Genomic DNA, 23,120 nt, shown 5'->3' with positions numbered 1-23,120 from the left:
ATCAAGGTTCTTGATTATCTTAGCGACCTAACGCACAGATATTTGTATATTGCATAGCTTGTTGTCTGTTATAGGAGGAAATACGGGGAGTTGATGGCCTTCGTCGTGTAGGGTAGAGTTAGCTGCAAAGTTTTTGGCAAATAGTTTGGACTTGTCTGATGCTGACGAGATGACCTCAGGTCCATTGATGATGGTTGGGATAGAATGCACGCTTCTGTTCAGGATACTGTTTGCTATTTGCCAAAACTGGTGGGAACTAAGCCGTTGCTCAGCAACTTTGGATTTAACGGACTGAGCATATAGCTCTCTTGCATTTTTTATTACTCTTTTACAGTGGTTGCTGGCGTTCCTGAAAGCAGCTCTAGTCACAGTGCATCTATTATGTTGGTAGCTATGGAAAAAGTGATTTCTGTGCGCAATAGCAGCAGCACATTCTGGAGAGAACTATGGCTGGCTGTTAGGTTTTTGTTGGAATTTTTTAGATGGTATGAATCGATCTATGCCTATAATTAATCATTCGGTCAGGTCTGATACTATGAAGGACACATCCTTTTTAAACATGGAAAGTAGGGGTAGGTCAGATATGAATGTATGGAAGCTATTCCAGTCAGCCATAGAGTATCAATATACCGTACGGTGGAGAGGTACGTCTGAAGACTTATTGCATTTCGTTTTTATCTTAACTGATACAACCAAGTGCTCGGAAGATCCCAGAGGGGACAGAACGGAACATGAACATAGCTCAGGGTGTTACATATTCGTTATCATCGAGTTCTCACTGGGGTTATCATTGAGGGGTACCAAATTGAACTTTTGTTACATTTGAATATGTTATATAGAGTTCTTCATTTAGGGGCGTCATTTACGTTTGGGTGTATAACATCAAAATGTATTCGTGTGCGTATGATTGTCTCTAATATAAAGGGTTGTGTGTTTGATTATCATAAAGGGAATCGTGTGTGTGACATGTATTTTCAGAACCTACCTCTGCTTCTTCAAAACGGACCATCTGGAAATTTCTCATCCTGGAGGGAGACTTGATACCTGTTTGACGAAGATTTATCACTCCAAGACGATGAATGTGTTTTATAGTTTTTTATTTCACTTTCCCCAGAGGTCCTGCAGCAGGTGGAAGTGAAATCTGCTCATGTGGGTTCTTCTTCACACACGTCAGCGTTCGTCTCCCCCCTCCCCAGTTAAGAGGGGGAGACCACGGAAAAACGTCCGTCTTCTTCAAAGCTCAAATCAAATCTCCCAGATCTAGCCAACCACGTCACACATACGTAATTTGGTCAGCTGACCTTCGGTTCTGGTAAACGTGTCTACCTCCACGTTTACTCACCTCTCTCTCTCTCTCTCTCTCTCTGTAACAAGGGGAAGTTGTGAGAAAAAGGTCTAGAAGGCTAGCGTACTGACAGGAAGTATCAGGCACACGGGTGGGTTTGTAAACAATCTGGGTGAGGTCATAGGCAATGACGAATCATAGCCTTAGTTGTGATACGTTCAACTCTAAAGTAAAGTATAATATACTGAGCCAGGAATTAAGACACGTGCAAGCTATGGTTAAAAAAGAGATAAAGCTCTTTCTTATCTCCCACTTGATATCCTTGAAGAGTTTTTAATAAAAAGATAACTTATAACTGATTTATGTAAGGGCGACAACTTATACAATTACAAAAAGAAGATCGTTGGAGACAAAAAAATGTTTTTTTTTTAATTCTATACATATAAAATATTTGTTTTTAATCAAACAAAAATAATATTTTACAAATATATCTATTGTTACCAATGCTTCTTTCTTGTTCTTTTGATTCCAGAATTCCAATATACAAAAAACTTTGATAGAACCTGTCAAGAAGTAAGTTTTTTTCTTTCTTTATATTCTTCTATAGAAAAAAGAAAATAATAAACAACACTAATCTTGCTAATTTGAAGAATTTTAAATACAGCTTTCTCTGTACACTGATGTAATCTCAATAGAACAAAAACCAGTTGATACATTTCTATTGCATTATTAATATTTTCTTTCATTTTATGTTTGACTGTTGCCAGCTCAGATTTTGATGTTTCATTTGTTTAATCATCAGAGTGAAAAGAGACTGATTTACATTTTTTCCTCTTCGATTTTTCTTTTCATGCAGTTATCACTTAATCTTTGAATTTATTGTTTTGATTGTATATTCTGTGATTTGTAGTTTTATATCTTGTTTTAAAGGTTAAATAATTTTCTTGTCTACACTAGTACTAATCTGGCATAAAGCCACTGACTCTTAGAAATCTGAGTGAAGGAAATAAATAATACAACTTCTTGCACACAGTTGGAAGGAGTGATTTAAAAACTGTCTGTAAAAAAAAAAAAATTAAATATATTATTTTAATCACATTAATTGTTATTCAACACATCTCATATCATGTCTCTCCAAGTAACACACGGAACCTTCATTAACCAAATTTCACTTTTATACATCATAACACTACGCACACATGCCTGATAGACTCTTCTCTTAGTTGATAGTATGCTAACACTCTGCTGATTAGTAATGGCAAAAATTCCTTTAACTTTTAAACTTTACAATCACACTAGCACTAGTTCTTCCTTACACTCTAATGGTGTCACCTAGGTCACAAAACTTCTGAACAACTTCAATAGCCTCGCTGTCCAAATATATTTTCTCCACATCTGAATTTTCATCCATCTTCATTATCATCTACTTCTTGGTATCATGTTATATTTTGTGGCTATCAACCTAACTGTAATTATGTACTCAATGCTTGCATGGACCACAGAATATTGAGTTGCACTCGGCTCCATATCCATAAACTTGTCTCTTTCTGATGGATTCTCAATGTTACAACTACTGATTATCACTTTGGTTTGATTTTTGATAATTAAATGTAAAATATTGTACTTTGACATAAAATAGCACCCATATCGATTTACAATTAAAACAATGCAAACGATAAATGATTTTTTCGCTTAACGTCAAAGAATGAAAAAAAAAATACCTGGAATTTCTAACATTTATTCAGTATCCGTCTGCATAATCTGCATAATTTATATTTGTCATTTCCCGGGAAACATTTTACTTTTAGTTTTGGATGCACATGTCATTTATAGAAAAATTAATATAAACCTGACTTGTTTACTTTTTTGTTACAAGGTTGAAGGGAAAAGATTTATTTTAAGATTGGGGGCAGGTAATATTAAATATTTATTTTTAGTTCACTTTTTTTTTCCAAATTTTTTAATAAACAAACAAAACATATAGATTGTGTCTCTATTTACTTGACTGCCCCATGAGGTCAGAATGCATGATAAAATCAAATTTTATAGAGTGCATCTTTTTTTGTTTGTTGTTTTTTACAAAACGTTTTAATAAACAAATCCTTACAGTGATCATGTCCATATTTATCAAAACAGAAGAGTTTATATTTAGCGTCCTAAATTCTTGTTTTCAATTCATTTCATTCTTTATGATTATTCCATTTCTATTTAAATTATATTTCTAACATACACATTTTTTTAAAGGAATAATTGTTTTAAATTTTAGTGTCTCAAATTCACTTTTCATTATTCAATTTGTAGCTTTAAAATTTAAGATGTAGAAACAAAATAATAAAAAAAATGTAAATATTTACTATGGTGTAAATAACTTTCTCCACATTAGAAACCAATTCCCACTTTGATCCTTTTCATTAATAATTTGCCATGACTATATATCACCTCTTGTTCATGATTTACTAATCAAAATCCTTTTGTTTTCTAAAATTTCAGATTCAATCTGATATTTCCAAGTCTCCACACAGCAAAGAAGAAGAGAGAACAATCTTTGGAGGTTGTGTATATATATATATATATATATATATATATATATATTTTTTTTTTTTCTTTAGATGTACCATCTTATTTTGATATTGTTTTCTAATCTTTTTCTTTGTTGTGGAACCATTTGTCTACTAATGAGATAAATCAGATCAAGGGGATGGTATTGATTCAAGAATGTCAGATGAAAGAATGGTGTTTTAAATTTTATACAATCTGTGGCTGCAGTGGAGACCAAATGAAGTTTATAGCTAGTAATGGAGACATAAAAAGTTTACCTCTGCTCCCTCCACCTTTTTTCACCCCAAACAAAGCATATTACCACTTGAGCGTAATGGGGATACTGTTTGGGATCATGTTTACCCGGGACTATGTAAGGAGATGAGGGAGATGTCTTTATATTTAAACTTCTGCATGTTAGTACAGTCAGGGAAGTAGAAAGCAAAGTAGGGATTCAAAAGTCTAGCAATTGGAGGGAAGAATCTATTAGAATAGAGGGCTTTCTGACATTTAGTGACATCTATACTGAAGTGGGATTTTATTGCTAAACTGGTTTGTTGGAGGTATTTACGTCGATGGGGTACAAGTGCAATAAGTTCATCAGAGCACATTCCATTAAAGTACTTGTAAAATAGACACAGCAATGCAGCATTGCACCGATGAGACAGTTTGTTGATAGTGTGGAACCTATTAGATTGAAGACTCTTTTTGAACCCTATCCAAGAGGGAGAGGCTAGTGGTAGATGCACCAGCCCAGATGTGGCAACAATGCATGGGTGAATAGTGGCTTTCTAGAGGTACAGGATACTTCTATGTGTGAGTAATTTTTTAGCGTAGTAGAGGGAACTCGCCTTCTTTGCAGCAGCTTTTGCAATATCCTCAATGTATTTGTTCCAGTTCATGTTGCTCGCGAATATTAGGTCAAGGATTTTGAAGAATGAGCTCTCAAGTAGGGTGTTTTTAGTCATGGTTATCGGTGGTTGAGAAGGCTTCTTATAATTGTTAAAGGAAAGAAGCTTAGTCTTAGTAGCATTAAATGTTATCATCTGTTTATGGCTTCATTCCACTATAGACTAGAAGTTGTTTTGCACAATAGATGATTAAACTCACTCTTCCTCATTTAGTGTAAGTCATATTTTAATCCATTATAACATATTTTGTCTGAAAGTGGGGTAGATAATAGATTAGAAAATCTCTTTAGTTGTGAGTCAATGGGAATAAAAAAATAATGATCAAGAACTTATTTCCTTTGATAATCAATAAATTAGTAAATTTAAAGAGCGAATTCAATAGATGGACATTATTATGTAACTTTGCCTTGGTTTTCAGATAGGATTGAAAATGTACCATCTAATCATTTCTAGATTGAACATTAGAGTTTTAAATAAAGTAGCCGCTTTATTAGCCTTGCACTTTGTATATAATACTAGCGAGGGGTACCCGGCGTTGCCCGGGTGTTTTTCGGGGTATGTGAAAAAAACCCGGAAATGTGAAAAAAAAAAACAGGTGCCCGTGAAAAAAAAACGAAGCCTTCACGACGCGCAGTTGGAAAATAGTAAGGTGTTAAAAAAACAGGTGCGCGTTTTTGATTGACGTGACGGCGATAGGTATTGAGCAGTTACGATTTTGTGCGGGACAGTTTTGAATGAGGTGAATAAATCGGTTTGTTTGTTTTTAAAAACCCGCTCCCTGTTTATTAGGAGGAGCGAAATGAAAGCTACAGTCTGATATGAAGTCGACATTGAACAAACGTTACTTAGCTCTCTTGAGACAACTGGCTTTTGGCCTGTGATTAGAGTCGAGTTTTGCTTTTTTTTTTATACCGAAAACCGAATATAACGCGTGCCGATGCGGGAAATGTGGAATAATTAACATTTGAAAGTCAATAAAATTAAATAGACAGGCGAGCTCCGTGGATAACTCTGAGATATTACAATTTATAGATGATATAAAAAGTTTTAATAAGTTGTGAACCGAGCAAGCGCTTCTTTGAAAGAAGCCTTTTGTGGACATCGAGGAAAAGCGTACATACATACACGCATACATTTTCGCTTTTATATATATAGATGTATGCTAATAAAATGAGATGACGACTTCTTTGAAAGTCTGTGTTTTTTGCCTCTATTATTTTATTTTTATTTACTATTAGTTGAATATTTATAATAAAAAATTCAATAGTATAAAATAAAACAAAACTTTAAAATCCTATGTTAAAATATTTTAAGTCCGCCATTTTATTCTTTTCTTAATAGCTAAAAAAAAAAAAAAACAAATGAATTATGATCCTTCAAAATTTAAAAGCATTTAAATTGTTAAATAAAAAATCATTTATAGTTTTAAAATTCTTAATCAATCCCTATGTTTTAAAACATTGGAAGTTTTGGAAGCTGTTTGCATCTACTCATTTAAAAGTGATACAGTATTTATACCTTAACAATTAGTTATAGTTTTATAATAATTTGATTCAATTAATAATTTAATGACAAACGATACTATAAATAATTACATTTCATTTTCAAAATCCCATTTAAAAATAAAAGTAATGTGATATAAAAATGAAACAAAAGAATTTCTGGGCAACGCTTGTTAAAAATATTTGATCTCCTGCTATAAATACTAAAGTTCCACATAAGTTTTTTTTATGACTTAGCATCAACATATTGCATGAAAATCATTAAATTTGAACCTAAAATGATGTATTTGAAACATGTCTTGGGTTAACACTTGAAATACAGTCACATTTAAATACTTATAAATGATTCTCTGTGATGTTACATTTTTATTTCTTTGATATAAACAAGCTTAAAATAAATTTAATTTGTACATTATTTTATTTTTTCATTTAAATAATTTTTACTAAATTATGATATGAATTAAAACTGATATTAGAAATTTAAGAAAGCCAAAAACGAAATTTTTTTCTTTAAAATAAGTTATTTACCTTAAAGAAATGAATGAATAAGCTTTCGACCATATAATGTCCTTCTTAAGCGTTTTTTTTTTTTTTTTGTAAATCATTTTTCCATTGGAGATATAAAAACCTCTTGAGGATAGAAGTCCGAGATGTTGATTGCAAAATGTCTGATGGTCTGACTGTCTTTTTCTTGTGCCACACATGGTTTATGTGACAAAGTTAATGAAATAACTTTGTTACTTTTGAGATATTGTGTGACATTTGCGATGTTATTAGAAATTTAAGAAAGCTAAAATATGATCACAACCTCAGTGAACATTCGTCTTTGAGAGGTTTTTATATCTTCTATGGAAAAATGATTAATAAAAAAACGCTTGAGAATATTATATGGTTGGCTTACACATTCATTTCTTTAAGGTAAATAATTTGTTTTAAAGAAAAAATAATATTGTTTTTCGTTTTCTTAAATTTCTAATAACATCTTAAATTTCAAACAATATTTCAAAAGTGCCAATATAAATTTTATAAGTTAAAACTTAGAACTTAATAAAGAATGCATAATTTGAAAGCCACAACCAATGTTGACATGCTTTATTTATTAACACATGCGTCACTATACTAATGGTTACAAAAAATGATTAAATCGGTTAAAAATAGAACAATTGAAGTTGACAAGGGAAGGCCCAGGAAAACAGGGAAGGAAGTGATAAGGAGAAATTTGAGAGAAAGAAGGATAAATAATGACATAGTCAGAGATATGTTAATTGTGAAGTCAATTTCTAAACGCTGTCCAACATATGCCAACATTTAAAATCGATATTAAACTAAATATGATTATGATGATGATTATAATACAATTTTATAATTTTGTATCAAATTTAAATATAAACTTTCAAAATAAAATCAGTAGCATATTATGTTCTTAATGATTTTTTTAGTTGAATTTTTCTTTTTTAATTATTAAATTCAATCAATCAGACAATGACTAAATGATATAGAAGTTTTAATTTACTGGAGATATTTTTGCTAGTTAAAAATAAGTTAGTAGTAGTAATAATAATAATACAATAAGTTAATAATAATACAATAAGTTAATTATAATGCAATAAGTAAATTAATAATAAAACAAGTTAATAATAAAAGAAAGATTTGATAGAAAAGTGTGTTTTTCTTTAAAATTGTTAGAACAAAAAAAAAAAGATTTGTCAGTAATATAAAAATAAAAATCAAGATTTTTTTTTCTGAAAAGAAGTTTTTTCATGAATTTTCTTCTTTATAAAATATCTTTTAAAAATTATATTTTTTTCAAATATTTTTTGTTTTAACTTTATGTTTACAAATTGTAGGAATATGAAAAATGGGAAGCCAAAGTAAAAAAATATCAAGAAAGAGACCGAACAGGAAATAACATTGTCAAATTGCATCAGGTAGCTTTTTTTCTTTCTTTTTTTTAATTATTTTGATATTTTTATCTGTCTGTTATTACTGAGGTTAAACTTTTTGTAAATTAGTTCATTTCTCCTGTCCACTGCAATTTTACTTGTATTGCTAGGATCAGTTCATTATCAACTTATCTCCTACAGGTCTTAAGCACCCTACCATGCAGACTTGAGTCATTGATATCGATGTGGAACACACTTTAGAAAATTTTAAATAAATGACAGTGACTGACATGATCATACCCATATTTTCATTTTTATGTTGTCTCATTCTCATGCTTGAGGTTAGACATTTTGTGAATGGCTTCCAATTTTTCTTGTCGGTTCCCATTTCTCTTGTGCTGCCTGCCAGCATCAGATCATTATCAATTGATCCCCTCCATGTCTTAAACAGCTTATGTGGCTTTGTACCATCGATGCCAATATGGGACACAGTTTGGAGCATTTTGGATGGCATAGCCCTACAAGTTGAGATATCATTCTGCAACATAATTTATTACTGTAAAGTGAGATCAGTATTGTATCGTTTTTATGTTTTCTCATTGACCATATTTCACTGCTATGGAAGAGTGCAGTTCGAACATGTGTGTTTTATGTTACCATTCTTGCATACAATGGAATTTTTGCATTTTGTAAAATTGTTGACAACTGACTGAAGACTCTCCATGTGGCAGATATACGTTGTTGTACCAGAATCAATGGTGGAAGGTGAATTTATTGATTCTTTCAACACTTGCAATACCTTCTCTTTCCATGAGAGTTGGATTTCGATTGGTATTTCAAATGAAGCTAACTGCATCTGCTACATGCAAGTTGGTGCGCTTTTTGTGACACTACTGCATTTTATGGAGTTCAAGCCAGTTTCCAACTTACAGATGCTGCATTGGTATTTGCTTTGTGGAACAAATATCATCTCTTTATTGTCAGATATGACATATTTCATCTTTTTAATATTAACTCTGACATGACCAGACAGTTAGTAACGGACAACGTTTGAGGTTTCTCTTTCTATGCTACATGACAGTATCACACACACACAACAGAGCCAAACTGATTTACATCAAGTACTTGTGTTGTTTTATTGGGGCACATTCACATTTAAATATTTAATGGACTTAATGTGAGGATAAAAACTAATTATGATTCAAGTATTTATTTTTTAATGCTTGATTTTTTTTTCAATTTGAAGAGCTTGAAAAAAGTTTATAATAAAAATATTTAAAATGTGAATTAATGTTATTAAATTCAATCATGTATTTACTTTGAATTTAAACTAATGAAAAATCTTTTAAATCCTATAATTTTTATATAATTACTTATTTTCATAAAATTAGTAAAATCTAAATTTTTATTTATTTTATTTATATTGATATTTATAAAATTTAAATTGCTAAAAGATGAAATTTAAATAAAAAATGATTTTTCATTAGTAATTTTTTCATCAATATTAAAAATGTTTGTGAATAAAATCGGTCATGATAATGTAATACATGTCAGAATAAATTTTCATTTCTTCACTTGTTTTTGTTACAAACAGATGCCAAAACTCCATTATAATGAGATTACTTAAATTGTAATTTTTTTCTCTTTCAATAGAGCCAAAAATCTTTAATTCCTGCCAAAGAAGAATTTTATGAACAACATTACATCTTAATGGAGGACATGCCCAAATTGTATGACTGTCGAACAGATTACTTTCAACCATGCTTGGAAGCTTTGATCAAATCTCAAGTGAGTTAATTTATTTTTAAAATTATATGTGACATGGAGAAATTCTAAAAATTCCATGGTTGGATGAAATATGGTGATTAGCATATAAAAAGTTTCTTGGTAAGAACATCTTATCTATCAATCACATTATCACTGAACTGCTTCCCTGCTGATTGCAACATGTTCATCTTCCAATCTACTCATAATGTCAGCAAAGACATTATAAACTGTATTCATAAGTGACCAAATTTTATTTATTCCATTCATCCTTTTCATTCATCTCATAATATTCTTCATCATTCAACTAACAATCTATTCATCTCATTAACACTTTATTATCTTTTAGCCTTGATAAGTGATGACTTGTTAATTGATCAAGTACTTTTATTTTAAACTGAGAAAATCAAATTTTATGAGTAAGCAAAACAGGGCTGTCTTGCAACACCATCTTAAAAAATAAGAACAGATAAATCCATAATAATTAAAACTTGCAAGATCAGCTTGTAATGCTAACAATTTCCCATTAACTGCTTAAAAATTATTTTCTTTATAAAAACATTGCTTGATCAATTTATGTGATTTTTGGATTATAGCATTTTCGTTCTGTGACTGGTATGTATGTCATAAAAATTTTCCTGTATTTTTGTTTTTTTTTTAAATTTGGTTGAACTCCAGATAAGAACCTATTGGAACATGAAAGAAAAAAGTCTCTGATAACAATTTGTACTAATTTTATGCTACATATAATTGTTTCGAGTTTTAGTGAAAACAAGTTGTTTGATTTTAATAGTCTGGGATATCATAAAAAAAACTTGACAATGCATGTGGGCCTGATCTTATCTCTGCTATAGTGTTAAAGTAATGCTGTGCTGAGCTAATCCCTTTCCTCTCAAAATTACAAAAAATACCTTGCTGAATCTTGCTTCCCTGATAGCTGGAAAATTGCCTCTGTGGTATCAGTGTCCAAGAATTTTTGTGAAAGAACTGACCTGCAAAATTAACACTTCATCAGTGTCCTGCTGCTCCTCACTAAAATCTTAGAATTATTAATCAATCTTTGCAGCTAATTCTACCCTATGCAATGAAGGCCATCAACTCCCCATATTTCCTCCTATAACACAGAACACGCTAGGTAACATACAAATATCCGTGCATGAGGTTGCCAAGCTAATCAAGAACTTTGATTCCAGTAAAGCAACTGGCCCTGACAGCATCCCAATTATAGTGTTAAAAAAGCTTCAACCATAACTTGCTCCCATACTTACGAAACTGTTTTAGCGCTGCCTTAAGGAGAAGTGCTTTCCGACTCCCTGGAAGACCTCATCAGTTTGCCCTGTATTTAAGAATTCAGGTGATAAGTCATCTCCCTCTCAGTACAGACCAATAAGTCTCCTGTGTGTTATGAGTAAGTTGCTGGAATCCATATTAAATAGAGAAATAGTCAACCACCTCAGCAGAAACAACCTGCTTAGTGACACACAATATGGTTTCCGCTCTGCAAGATCTACCGCAGATGTGCTGATGGTTATATCTCACAGGATTAGTGAATCTCTTGACAAAGGCTTCCTTTCTAGGGCAATTGCTCTTGACATATCAAAAGCCATCGACAAGGTATGGCATAAGGGTCTACTTCACAAGATTTCCAGCTACGGTATAACTGGAAATGTTTTCTCAATCATTAAATCATTTCTCTCCGATAGGCTCATAAGAGTAGTGGTCAATGGACAAAAATCAGAGGCCTGCAGTATTAATGCTGGAGTCCCTCAAGGGTTTATCCTGGGCCCAACTCTCTTCCTGATCTACATCAATGACCTCCCTAAACACATACTTAAATCATTCGTTGACATCTATGCTGATGACACGACCATCTACGGCAACACATCAAAGGCTGTAAATGACAAAGTTCTCTCGGATTCTCTCTCCTCTGATCTCGAGCGCGTGGTTCAGTGGGGGAAGACGTGGCTGGTTACCTTTAATGCATCTAAAACCAAACTCCTATCCTTACATCATCAACGCTCTAATCCCCATCTGGCATCAATTGAGATGGATGGCTCTCGTCTGGGAGAGGCCCCGTGTTTTGACAAGCTTCTGGGTTTGACCTTTACTCCTGATCTGAAATGGAACACGTACATCAAGTCTGTTGCCAAGGTCGCTGGAAAGATGGTGGGATCCTTCTACCGCTACTGATGCAATTCTCTATCTATATAAAAGCCAAGTACGTCCAAGGATAGAATACTGCGGCCATATCTGGGCAGGAGCTGCTAAAAACAGCCTATCCTGCCTTGACAGAGTACAAAATAGACTTCGTGGCTTAGTGGGGGATGCCCTTTTCTCTACCCTGCAACCTCTCTCCCACAGAAGAGACGTTGCGAGCATATCTTTGTTTTATCGTTATTTCCATGGCAGGTGCTCGTCTGAACTCCAATCTCTGGTTCCCCCCTCACCAATCTTTCACGAAAAACACCCGTCTAGCCGAATCCACTGTGAAAAATTTCCCCCACTCTTTATCTGTGCCTAAATCAAAATGTGGATTCCATGAACAAAGCTTCTTTCTTAGAACTGCACGCCTGTGGAACTCTGTTCCGTCTGCCTGCTTCCCATCTGACTACAACTTGGATGTGTTCAAGTCCAACGTTAACAAATTCCTAATGAACCGCCCCCTGAAGTAAACACTTCATCAAATCTCCACACTAACGTAATGTACTTGCAATAACCCTTATCCCTGAGTGGCTTCTGGGCCTTGATAAGTGGTGACCACTGTAAAAAAAAAAAAAAAAACTAGAAATAGTCCACCTCATTAATGTTAAACTTTTTTCTGATCAACAATATGGATTTAGGCAAGCCTGTTCTACTGCAGATATCCTAACAGTTGTTTCAAAACACAATTACCATACACTGGACAAAGCTGTTGAAGCTAGATCTGAAGTTTTTCACAAGGTGTGGCATGAAAGTGCTCTCATGAAAATTTATTCATACAATATTACTGAACAAGTATCTATCTATCTATCTATATATATATATAAGTAGTAGCATTTGTGTGTCTGTGAGTACAACTCTCCTACAGCCCACAACACTGGACTAATCATAACCAAACCTGGCATCATGATGGTCCCCCACCTAAGGATGGTGCACACCATCTAAATATATAAAGTAGTAGCTTTAGTGAGTGTGTGTCTGAGTCTGTGTCTACAACTTTCCTGCAGCCTACACCACTGAACCGATCATGACCAAACCTGGTATGATGATGGTCCCCCGCCTAGGGATGGTGCACACTATTTTTTAACGTTAAGTTCTAAGGTCAAGGTCATAGCCTATGTATATATACTCTCCTACAGCCCAAACCACTGAACTGATCATGATTTAACCTGGCATGATGATGATCTCTGACCTAGGGATGGTGCACACTGTTTTTCAAGATCAAGATCAAAGGCTAAAGTCATATGTAGTGCGGCTCTTCATAAACTCCCCTACCAAGGGACGGTGCACACCAAGTTGGGGTTTGTCACCATCCCGGGGCAGCCACCATGGCGCCAGCCAAGTTCTTTGTGAATTTGAATCAGATTCCCCTCCTTCACCCCCATCTCAACAAATTTAACAAATGCTAACAATTGTGATTTTTTTGTAATTGTTTAAATTTTTATGTGTAACAATATAAGTGTCAACCTTGATATAATCTTTTTGCTTTAAAGTTCATAGTTGGATTCCAGTCATTTCAGGAAGTAGTTAAATTTTTTTAAATGCTTCAAGAAATAGTTGCTCTTACGACATCAACTTACTGCAAGGGTGCTTGCGAAGCATGTACCCAAGCATACAGCAAAGTTCCGCCCAAAGTGCGGGTATCTTTGTTAGTATATTATAATCAAATCCTTTTTAGCCAAAGGAAAGAACCAGGTTGTTCTTGATGGGCGTACATCTAAACAGCATGACATTAATGCGAGCGTCCCCAGGGTTTGTTTGTTTTTTCTTTTTTTAATCAACAAGTAGCCCTGTTGCAGCCAGATGGCTGCATATTGTGAAAGAAAAGCGAGTAAGTACAATGTATGTACACAACCAATATTTACGAAACTAAAGTTAGCAATTATTTATTTTTTCGTCGGTTCTCCTGTAGGAGATGTCTCCTTGAACTACTTTAACAAAAAAAAATATTGTATTTTCAACAAAAAAAAAAAATGAGATATATATATATATATATATATATATATATATATATATATATATATATATGGGTAAAAGTATTATTTTATTTAATAACTGGTGGTCTAAACTGACCACCCTGGTCAAATAAGAGAAAGTCCCTTTTTTTTTTTTGTTTTTTTAATCAGACGGAGAAAATGGAAGTAATTTTTTTTAAAAAGTAAACAAAAAAAAATCATAATATTAATCGTTGACTGCTGCTGCTACTCCCACCGATTTAATGCCTCTCAGCCTCTCACCACCACTTTGCCTAACGGCTGCTGATGCTACTCCCACCAATTTAACTCCTATCACCACTACTATTTTTGTCTCTGTTACTACTCCCACCGATTTAACTCCTATCACCACAACTACTTTGCATTTCTTTTGCATTTCCATACACCAAACATGGATATAAATACCACTAAAACATCCACTGGGCCATAAGCTTCCTAATACCTAAATTATCTGGATGAGTTGACTGTAGGCTGACTTAAACCGCGTCACACACACACATCCACAGACAGACAGTACAGAAATTTATAATAGAATTTTAACCCCAAACAAGGCACAGTGCCACTTTGAAGTAGGGGGTTACTATCGGGGACATAAGTTGCAGAGGAATTATGAAGGGAAATGAGTAGCAAGATGTTTGTTCACATTACACTTGAACTTCTGCATATCAGTACATTTGGGAAAGCAGAATTCCGGAAGGAAGTTCCAAAGTCTTGCAGTTCTGGTGAAGAAACTATTGGAGTAAAAGGTTTTCTTACACCTAGGGATCTCTACTGTAAAGGGGTGGGACTTAGTTGCTTATTGGGTTTGTCGGGGGTAGTCCCGTTGAGGAGATAGATACAACTGCTTGTAGTTCGTCAGAGCATTCATAATTAAAGTATTTGTAGAACAGGTAAAGTGATGCAACATTTCATTGATGAGACAGAGGCTGAAGCCTAGATGACAGTTCAGGACCTATCAGATTAGCGACTGTCTTTTGAACCCTGTCCAGGAGTGAGAGATAAGCAGCAGATGCACCAGCCCAAATGTGACAACAGTACTTCATACGTGGGTGAATGGTGGCATTATAGAGGTAGAAGATACTTTCAGGCATAAGTAATTTTCTAGTACGGTAGAAAGACCCCTCCTTCTTTGGAGCAGCCTTGGCAATGCTCTCAATGTATCTATTCCAGTTCATATTCCCTGTAAACATTAGGCCGAGGAGTTTAAAGGAAGTACTTTCAGGTAATGTGTTCTTGACCATTGCTATTGGTGGTAGAGAAGGTTTCTTGTAATTGTTGAAGGAAACAAGCTTAGTTTTGGCAGCATTGAATGTGACCATCCATTTTTGTCCTCATTCCATACAGATTGGAGGTCATCCTCTCGTTTCTGCCATTTCCTTAGATATGTGTTCATTTGTTTTCCCCTCGTACCTGTTATAGAGAGTGGTGTCATCAACAAATATACCCATCTCCGAAACAATTTTATCAGGGAGGTCATTTATGAATATCAGGATAGACCCCTGAGGTACTCCCGCATTTATATCATATTGTTTAGATGTACGACCGTCGAGGACAACTTGGATTTTTCTATTACTTAAGAAGGATTTAATTACATTATGTATTCTTCCAGTGATACCATATGATCTAATTTTCCCTAGAAGACCATCGTGCTATACCCTATCAAAAGCTGTTAGATATATCAAGGGCTACCGTTCTACCCTCCCCTATTTTGTCCAGTGAATGGTATATGCATTCAGAGATTACAGTTAAGATATCTGCTGTTGAATGGGCTTGCCTAAATCCATATTGTTTGTCGGTCAGGAGTTTAGCAGCTGTTAGGTGTTGGACTAGGGCTTGATTAACTAAGGACTCAAATATTTTGGCGAAAAGTGGGAGGAGGCTAATGGGGCGATAATTTAGTGGGTCAGTTCTTTCACCAGAATTCTTGAAGACTGGTACCACAGAAGCAGTTTTCCAGCACTTGGGAAAGCAAGATTCGTTAAGGCATTTATTGTAAAGTTTGGAGAAAACTGGAGCAACCTCAGCAGAGCAATTTTTAATAGCACAGCCGAAATGAGATCGGGTCCATATGCTTTTGAGGTGTCTAGGTTTTTTATGATACCATGTACCTGAGAAGGGGTGATTTTCAAATCGTCTAGTGTGTCGTCTGTCCGCAAAGGAAAGTCGGGGAGGGAATGGTGTGCCAAGTCCAGTGTGGAGTTTGAGGCAAAGTGACTGGTAAGCAGGTTAGCCTTGTCGGTTGCCGTGCAAGCAACCTCATGATTGTTTGATAGTGGGTGAATCGTTGACAACCCATTATTTACTACACTGTTGTAGATTTTCCAAAACTCACGGGTTCCTAATTTCTGTGCTTCGATGTGTTTTCTGGTGGTTTCAATGTAATCTGTCTTAGCTGTCGTTATTACGTTCTTACAATTGCTTCTAGTTTCTATATACTTCTGTTTGTTTGAACTGTACTTATGTTAGTTGAATCTGCGGAACGCATGCTGCCTTTGAGCAATAGCAGCTGTACAAGCAGAAGTAAACCATTGGGGAGAGTGGGGCTAGCTATAGAATTTCCGTGCGGGAACATGTGCTTCAATTGCAGTTTTGAATCATTCAGTGGTCTCATTTGCACACTATTCCGCTGGAAGAGAAAAGATATTTCGCCATGAGGCATCTCTGATGAGTTCCCTGATGGCTTCGCAGTCAGCCTTTTTGTAATACCTCGTTGTTTTGAGTAGTGGGTCTTCAGTTTTAGGGCGAGAATTCAGGGTGATTTCTACCATTATCACAGTGATCAGCATTCCCGAGTGGGCTGTGGGCATTTGTTGTACAATCATAGGGAACTGTTGTCAGAAATAGATCTAGAAGTGAGGCACGTTGATCTTGCTGGTCTGGGAAACGTGTCGGAAATGTAACCGTCTGTGATAGGAAATGAGATATAGAGAAGCTATGTGTTGTGCTACCAGCTATGTCTGTGTAATTAGAGAATCCAAGCCAGCTACTGTGGTGGATATTGAAGTCACCAAATACATGTACTTGTGTATCGAGAGAGAATGTTATATCTATGCTGTCAGAGACTTTGTTTATTAGGGTACAGTCCTGAGTTGAGGGAAAGCGGTTATCCTTGGAACGTTATTCTTGATTTTTATAAATAACCTCCCTGATGCAATTGTGTCAGAGATGGGTATATGAAACCATGCTCTATTCTTGATGTGGGTAAAACGAATGCACACATATCCAAGGCAATTGCTGAATCTTTGGCAAATTATCTCCAGCCGTAGTGAAATGGTAACATTTAATTCTACTCTATCAAAGCTCATTTTTTTTTTTTTAAATATTTTTAACAATCGTAAGAAAGCTTTTCAACCACTGATTGCCATGGCTAATAGCACATTTTTCACACCTACTAGCATCCTATATTTCTATAAAACCATCATTTGCCCATGCATCGAGTATTTTTGTCACATCTGGACTGCTGCCGCAACTACTAGCCCCTTCCTCTTATTAAAAAGTAGCAATCTGTTGAAGTTGTCTCTCTTGAACTGTGTGAAAAGTTAGTTTTTTTGCTTTATGCTTTGGGGATGTGTATTTTAGGTGATCTGTATATAAACGAGTTGACCTTTTTTCTTTCTCTTTGTGTTGATATGTAAATAAAGACAGACGTTTTCTCCTGTCGGTGTGGTAAACGAAAAACATGTCACACGTTAATTTCTTTTTTGTTGATATCGGTACTTCCTGTAGTATGAATCTCATTTAAAACAAACAATGTATATTTTATTTGATTCTTAACAAGAATTAACCATCACCTTTTAGATGGTCTCTAAAAAAAAAAAGCCTACGATCTACTAGGTTCCATACTATCTAACAAGCTCCAGCCCCTGTCCCATCACAGTAATGTTGCATCCCTGTGCTTGTTTTACAAAAGGATTATGCTTCAATAAACTTGCTACAGTGGTGCACTTTCAAAGTAAATACTCACTGACGAACACATCAGTCAACAAAATCCCACCACTCTATTGTAGATGTCTCCAGATGCCAAAGAGTTTCTATTCTAATAGCTTCGTTCCTCAAACTGCTAACCTTTGGAATTCTCTCCCTATTTCCTTGACTGCGCCAATCTGCAGAAGTTTAAATGTAGTGTGAACAAACATCTTACTACACAATTCCTCATTTAGGATGCCCCTAATTGACAGTGGCACATTACATCCAAAACAAAAATAATCTGCCTTGCTTGAGGTGTACAAAAATATAAAAAAATGTAAAGGAGTACAATTTCGAATGCTTATATGCATGAATACAATTAGTAAAGAAAGATAATTTGATGTGTTTATGAAGTGGAAAGAGCATAAAGTCGTTTCCATTTTTTTAATTTGTTTTATAAATGCACATATTTTGATTTCTGACAATTATGATTGTTGGAAAAAAGAAGCAAAACATTCTTTCCAACATTCACCAATAAGAGTCATTATCAAGATGCACTTCAAGGAGGTCAAGAGATTATATCAGTTGAAATATATGAATAATTGTAATTGGACGATTCCAATACAATTACAGATTCTGTTATAAATTCCTGATTCCAATTCTTTTAAAAGTCACTAAATATTTAGCTAGAGAGTTTTTTTTTTTTTTTTTTTTTTTTTACATAGGCGTCACCACTTATCAAGGCCGATTGGCCACTCAAGGATAAGGGTTAAAGAGTGTAGTCAAAAGGACAATATAGTAATCAATAGTAATGGAAGTTCGGTAAATTTGTTAACTTAAGTGGAACGGCTCATCAGAAACTTGTTCATGTTGGACTTGAAGACAACCATATTATAGACAGCTGGAAAGCAGGAAAACGGAAGACAATTCCACAGGTGTGCAGTTCTAAGAAAGAAGCTTTGATCATGGAATCTATGTTTAGGTTTAAGCACAGATAAAGAGTGGGGAAAATTATTGATAATGTTTTCAGCTAGTCTAGTGTTTCTTGTGAAAGTTTGGCGAGGGGGGACCATAGATTGAAGCTCAGTCGAACACTTTCCATGAAAATAACGATAAAGCAGAGACAAACTCTTGCTTTTTGTTTTTGCTTTTTTTAGCTTACGTAAATGCCCAGGTGATATATTTTTGCAAATGTTCGTGTGGTTTTAAATTTATTTGTAGCTTAAAATCAATACACGTTTAAAATCAATACACGTTTAAAATCAATGCACGTTTAAAATCAATGCACGTTTAAAATCAATGCACGTTTAAAATCAATACACATTTAAAATGAATACACATTTAAAATCAATGCATGTTTAAAATCAATACACGTTTACCATTTTATCTTTAATAGCAGTAATGGAAAAAAAAGTTTTAAACAAAAGCAACCAAATAATAAACAATTACAAGAATCGTTTTCGACATCGGAAAGTAGGGACATTTTTTTTCCGATTCCAATACCTTAAAAAGTTGTGATTTTTTTTTTTTTGATTCCTGATTCCAATGAACCATCCCAACACTAATGAATAACAACCAAGACGAGAACAGTATTTTGAACAATCCAAAATGATATATGTTGTCAGTCCTCATCTCCAAAATTCAGAAACAAATTGTGGATTTGTTTGAAATCTTGTTGAATTTTATTTTTTTTTTATTTTAGGTAACATATAATTCGGAAGCTTACAAAATCTACAGTGAACTGGCTGGCCAATTGATACAGGAAAATCGGACGGCTGAAGATTATGCTGGGCTCATTCAGCAAAAATTACAGGACATCAAAGGCCTCTCAATTGTTGATTAAAAAAGCAGCAGCATATGGCATTACTTTTCTGAATAAAGTGGTGCAAGCCATCAACTGCATCTTATGATATTGTGAGGATGGGAGCATGTTGTCTGCCACTCATCAACAAGATTGTGTTTGCATCATGATGAGTTACCAAGTGACAAAAAAAGATTGATTGACATAAAAATTAAAATGCTTCTATATTATACAAACGAAAAAATATTGAATTTCAAGTAAAACTAATTGTATCTACATAATTGTCATGTCGCAAATAGTAACATATCTAAAAAATTACGGAAAACGATAAGGTAGAAAAATAATTATTAATTAAAAACCGTTTTCAATAAAGTTCAGGTAAGCAATAAAATTTGTCCAACATTTTGAATTACGTTCGTCACGTGATGTAAGCAACAGAACTTAATTATCTCCCCTGTCATCTTTTTTTTTTTATTAAGCATAATATAGTGACTTTGCTTATTTTCACAAATTTCCTTTTTCATTAATAATTATTTTTCTACCTTATTATTTTCTGTAATTTTTGGATATGCTACTATTTGAGACCTGGCAATTATGTAGGTACCATTTCGTTTTACTTGAAATTCAATATTTATTTCCTTTGTATAATATATAAGTGACAACTTGAATATTTCTCTTTTAAAGATTAAATCAAAATGGATCTAGTGTATTTTGATCACCACAAAAATGTCAGCAGTCAGAAGGAATCAGTTTAGCATGGTGCCGTATTGGTCTGAGAATAACATGTTTTTGATTTTGAAATAATCCAGAACAATTTATATTCATTTCTTTAAACAAAACAAACAAAAAAATTACTAAAGATAATTTTTTAAAGATATTTTAAAAAGTAAAAATACAACCAGATTCATATTTTTATTAAATTATCACCAGAAATAAATTTATCATAAAAAAATAATGGAATTTGATTTTTTTTTAGTAATTTAATGTGCATATTTTCATTCATTTTAAAGTAATCTTAACCAAAAACGAGACACATTTGAATTATAAGTATTTGAACAATCTTATCCTCTTTCTTGGTTAGAGCTGTAACTTTTTTGTAAAATAATGGGTTCTTGTACAGTTTAATCAAGACATTAAAAAATAAAAATATCGAAAAAAGGTTATATTATACATATCCGTTTTGAACTGAAGATCTCCGGCAAAAATTTCACTTAATTTGATCGAGTAGTGTTTTTTTTCTTTTTCAGCGGAAAAACACGTTTTTATGGCAGCACGCTGAAGGCAGACATCTTGAAATTTAAAAAATTTTTGTTTGGATTTTAGAGACGCCACAGGGAGATAACTCCAGTTATAGCACTGACACTCCCTCCCTATCTTTAATATTAGCTTTTCTTCCTAAAAATCGAACCTTTTGCTCAGTATCATAACAAATTGTTTTTTCGCTGTAAAACAAAAACTACTTGATGAAATTAAGTGAAATTTTTTTTTGAAGAACTTCATTCCATAACAGATACGTACAATTTAAACTTTTTTCGATATTTTCATTTTTTAATGTCTTGATTAAACTGTACAAGTACCAAATAATGTATTAAACAAGAAAAAATATGATTTTTACGCTTTTAATTTTTAATGTCACTAAAGTTGCAATTATTTTCATAAGAAATAAAGATCATTTTTTTAAATAAACCAATCTGAAAAAGCATGGGATTTGAGTGATGCCAAATACAGTGTTATGCTAAATATGTTCCTTTTAGCTGCAAGCATAAGAAAGTTGCTGACAAAGAAAAACAAAACATCTGATTCAATCAAATAATGTAAATACTTTTTTCGTGCGAAACTGGAAATTTAACTATATATTTTTGTACAAATTTCTTTTATATTTGAATATCGATGATGAACATCTTTTTAATGCTATCTTAACTTTCACATGTTTAAATGTTTTTTTTTCTTTTAATAAAAACGTACGTACTTCATTGTAAAAGCAAGCTAATGTTGTCGGCTGTATGAAACCCTAATTTTCCCTCACTCTGAATTAAATCCTGAGTTGAATTTATTTACCAATTTCCAAGTTTAAATCATTCATTTTAAATTATTTTTATGGAAAAATATTTGCATTGTGAATTTCAAATAAACTGCTTGATGTACACCCCATGATTTTATGAATTGAGAAAGAAAAATACTTTGGAAATAAACCATCCTTTACAACAAAGACCGTGTATTTATTTGTAGACTAGTTGTTCACTATCACTGTGCAATTTCATTGCTATTCATTGCATGAAACCGATAAGAACAAGTGAAGCATACATGGTCCCCTCTGAGTCCACAGTGAACGAGGCATAAAAGAATGACTAAGTTCAGCATTTGCCCTCCCCCATTTAGCCTCAAAAGTCCCCACAGGATGTCAAATCGTGGTGAAAATGAAGAAATGGTACAGTTTTAGGCCTTAACATATGTAAATTTGAGTTCCGTACCATGCAAAAAAAGAAATGACTAAGTCCATCATCCCCCCCCATTTAATCCCAAAAGTCCCCTTGACATATTTAAATTTGAGTTCCACACCATGCAAAACTGTTAAAAATAGACATACACAGAAAATTTTGGACAAATATGGTAAAATAGTCCCCAAAATGGAGTGTTTTTATTAGCCTTAAAAGAGCCCCTGGGGCACACCCAAGAGTTATCGCGAAGTATAGACAAATAAAATTATATAGGAATCAATTACAACTTTTTTTTTTTTACAAGTTTTATAAAATTCAAGGCATCAATTTTTTTTTTAATAAGCACAAAAGTGTCAATTTTAGCCATTTTAATCCAAAAGGCATCCCTAGAGGAACAACTGGAGTTTTCCCGGAAAATCTGTTCTGTTACTTTTTTATTCATATCATGTTTAATGTTTGTGCAAAATTTCAAGGCGTAGTTATTGAGAAAAGTGCAGACAAACGGACAAGGGTGAATTTACAGGTCTATTCTCCTTTTCTTGGGTGAGCAAAAAAGAATACAAAACTACTGCTTTTATTGCTTCAAATCTAAACACTCTCATGACTAAAAAAATGTAATATTTTTTTTGAGCACTCAAAAAATTAGTTCTGATAAATAAATACAATTCAAGTTCAACTTTTAAAAGTTAAATAAAATATTTGTTTAAAAAATGCTATTGCTATTACAAACTTAAGTTCCCCCTCCCTCTCTCTCTTGCAAATATAAGTTTTATTGAAATAAACAAAAGATTAGTTAAATAGGAGTCTGTGACATTGTCAAAATAATGGAAATGTTTCATTTTATGGACAAATCAAACATTAAAAACAAAAGACAATATTTATTAGAAAATATTGAGTAT

The 23,120-nt window shown here is 33.5% G+C and overlaps 1 protein-coding gene across 2 annotated transcripts in view; it reads left to right on the top strand.

Moving 5' to 3' along the window:
• The window catches only part of LOC145283608 (bridging integrator 3-like), a 37,823-nt gene extending 15,985 nt beyond the window's left edge, over positions 1-21,838 (top strand). For both annotated transcript variants that reach the window (XM_080132550.1, XM_080132549.1), the window contains exons 6-10: positions 1,818-1,858; positions 3,776-3,836; positions 8,084-8,164; positions 9,773-9,907; positions 19,685-21,838. In XM_080132550.1, the coding sequence (XP_079988676.1) occupies positions 1,818-1,858; positions 3,776-3,836; positions 8,084-8,164; positions 9,773-9,907; positions 19,685-19,825 (459 nt within the window). In that variant the 3' untranslated portion in view covers positions 19,826-21,838. The remainder of the gene's footprint in view (positions 1-1,817; positions 1,859-3,775; positions 3,837-8,083; positions 8,165-9,772; positions 9,908-19,684) is intronic.
• Positions 21,839-23,120: the final 1,282 nt, after the last annotated feature.

The sequence above is a fragment of the Euprymna scolopes genome, chromosome 8 (assembly GCF_053919585.1).
Source record: "Euprymna scolopes isolate OS-2025 chromosome 8, ASM5391958v1, whole genome shotgun sequence".
NCBI classification, from domain to species: domain Eukaryota; kingdom Metazoa; phylum Mollusca; class Cephalopoda; order Sepiida; family Sepiolidae; genus Euprymna; species Euprymna scolopes.
Note: the sequence above shows the minus strand (reverse complement) of the source record. Positions and strands in the feature narration are given on the sequence as shown.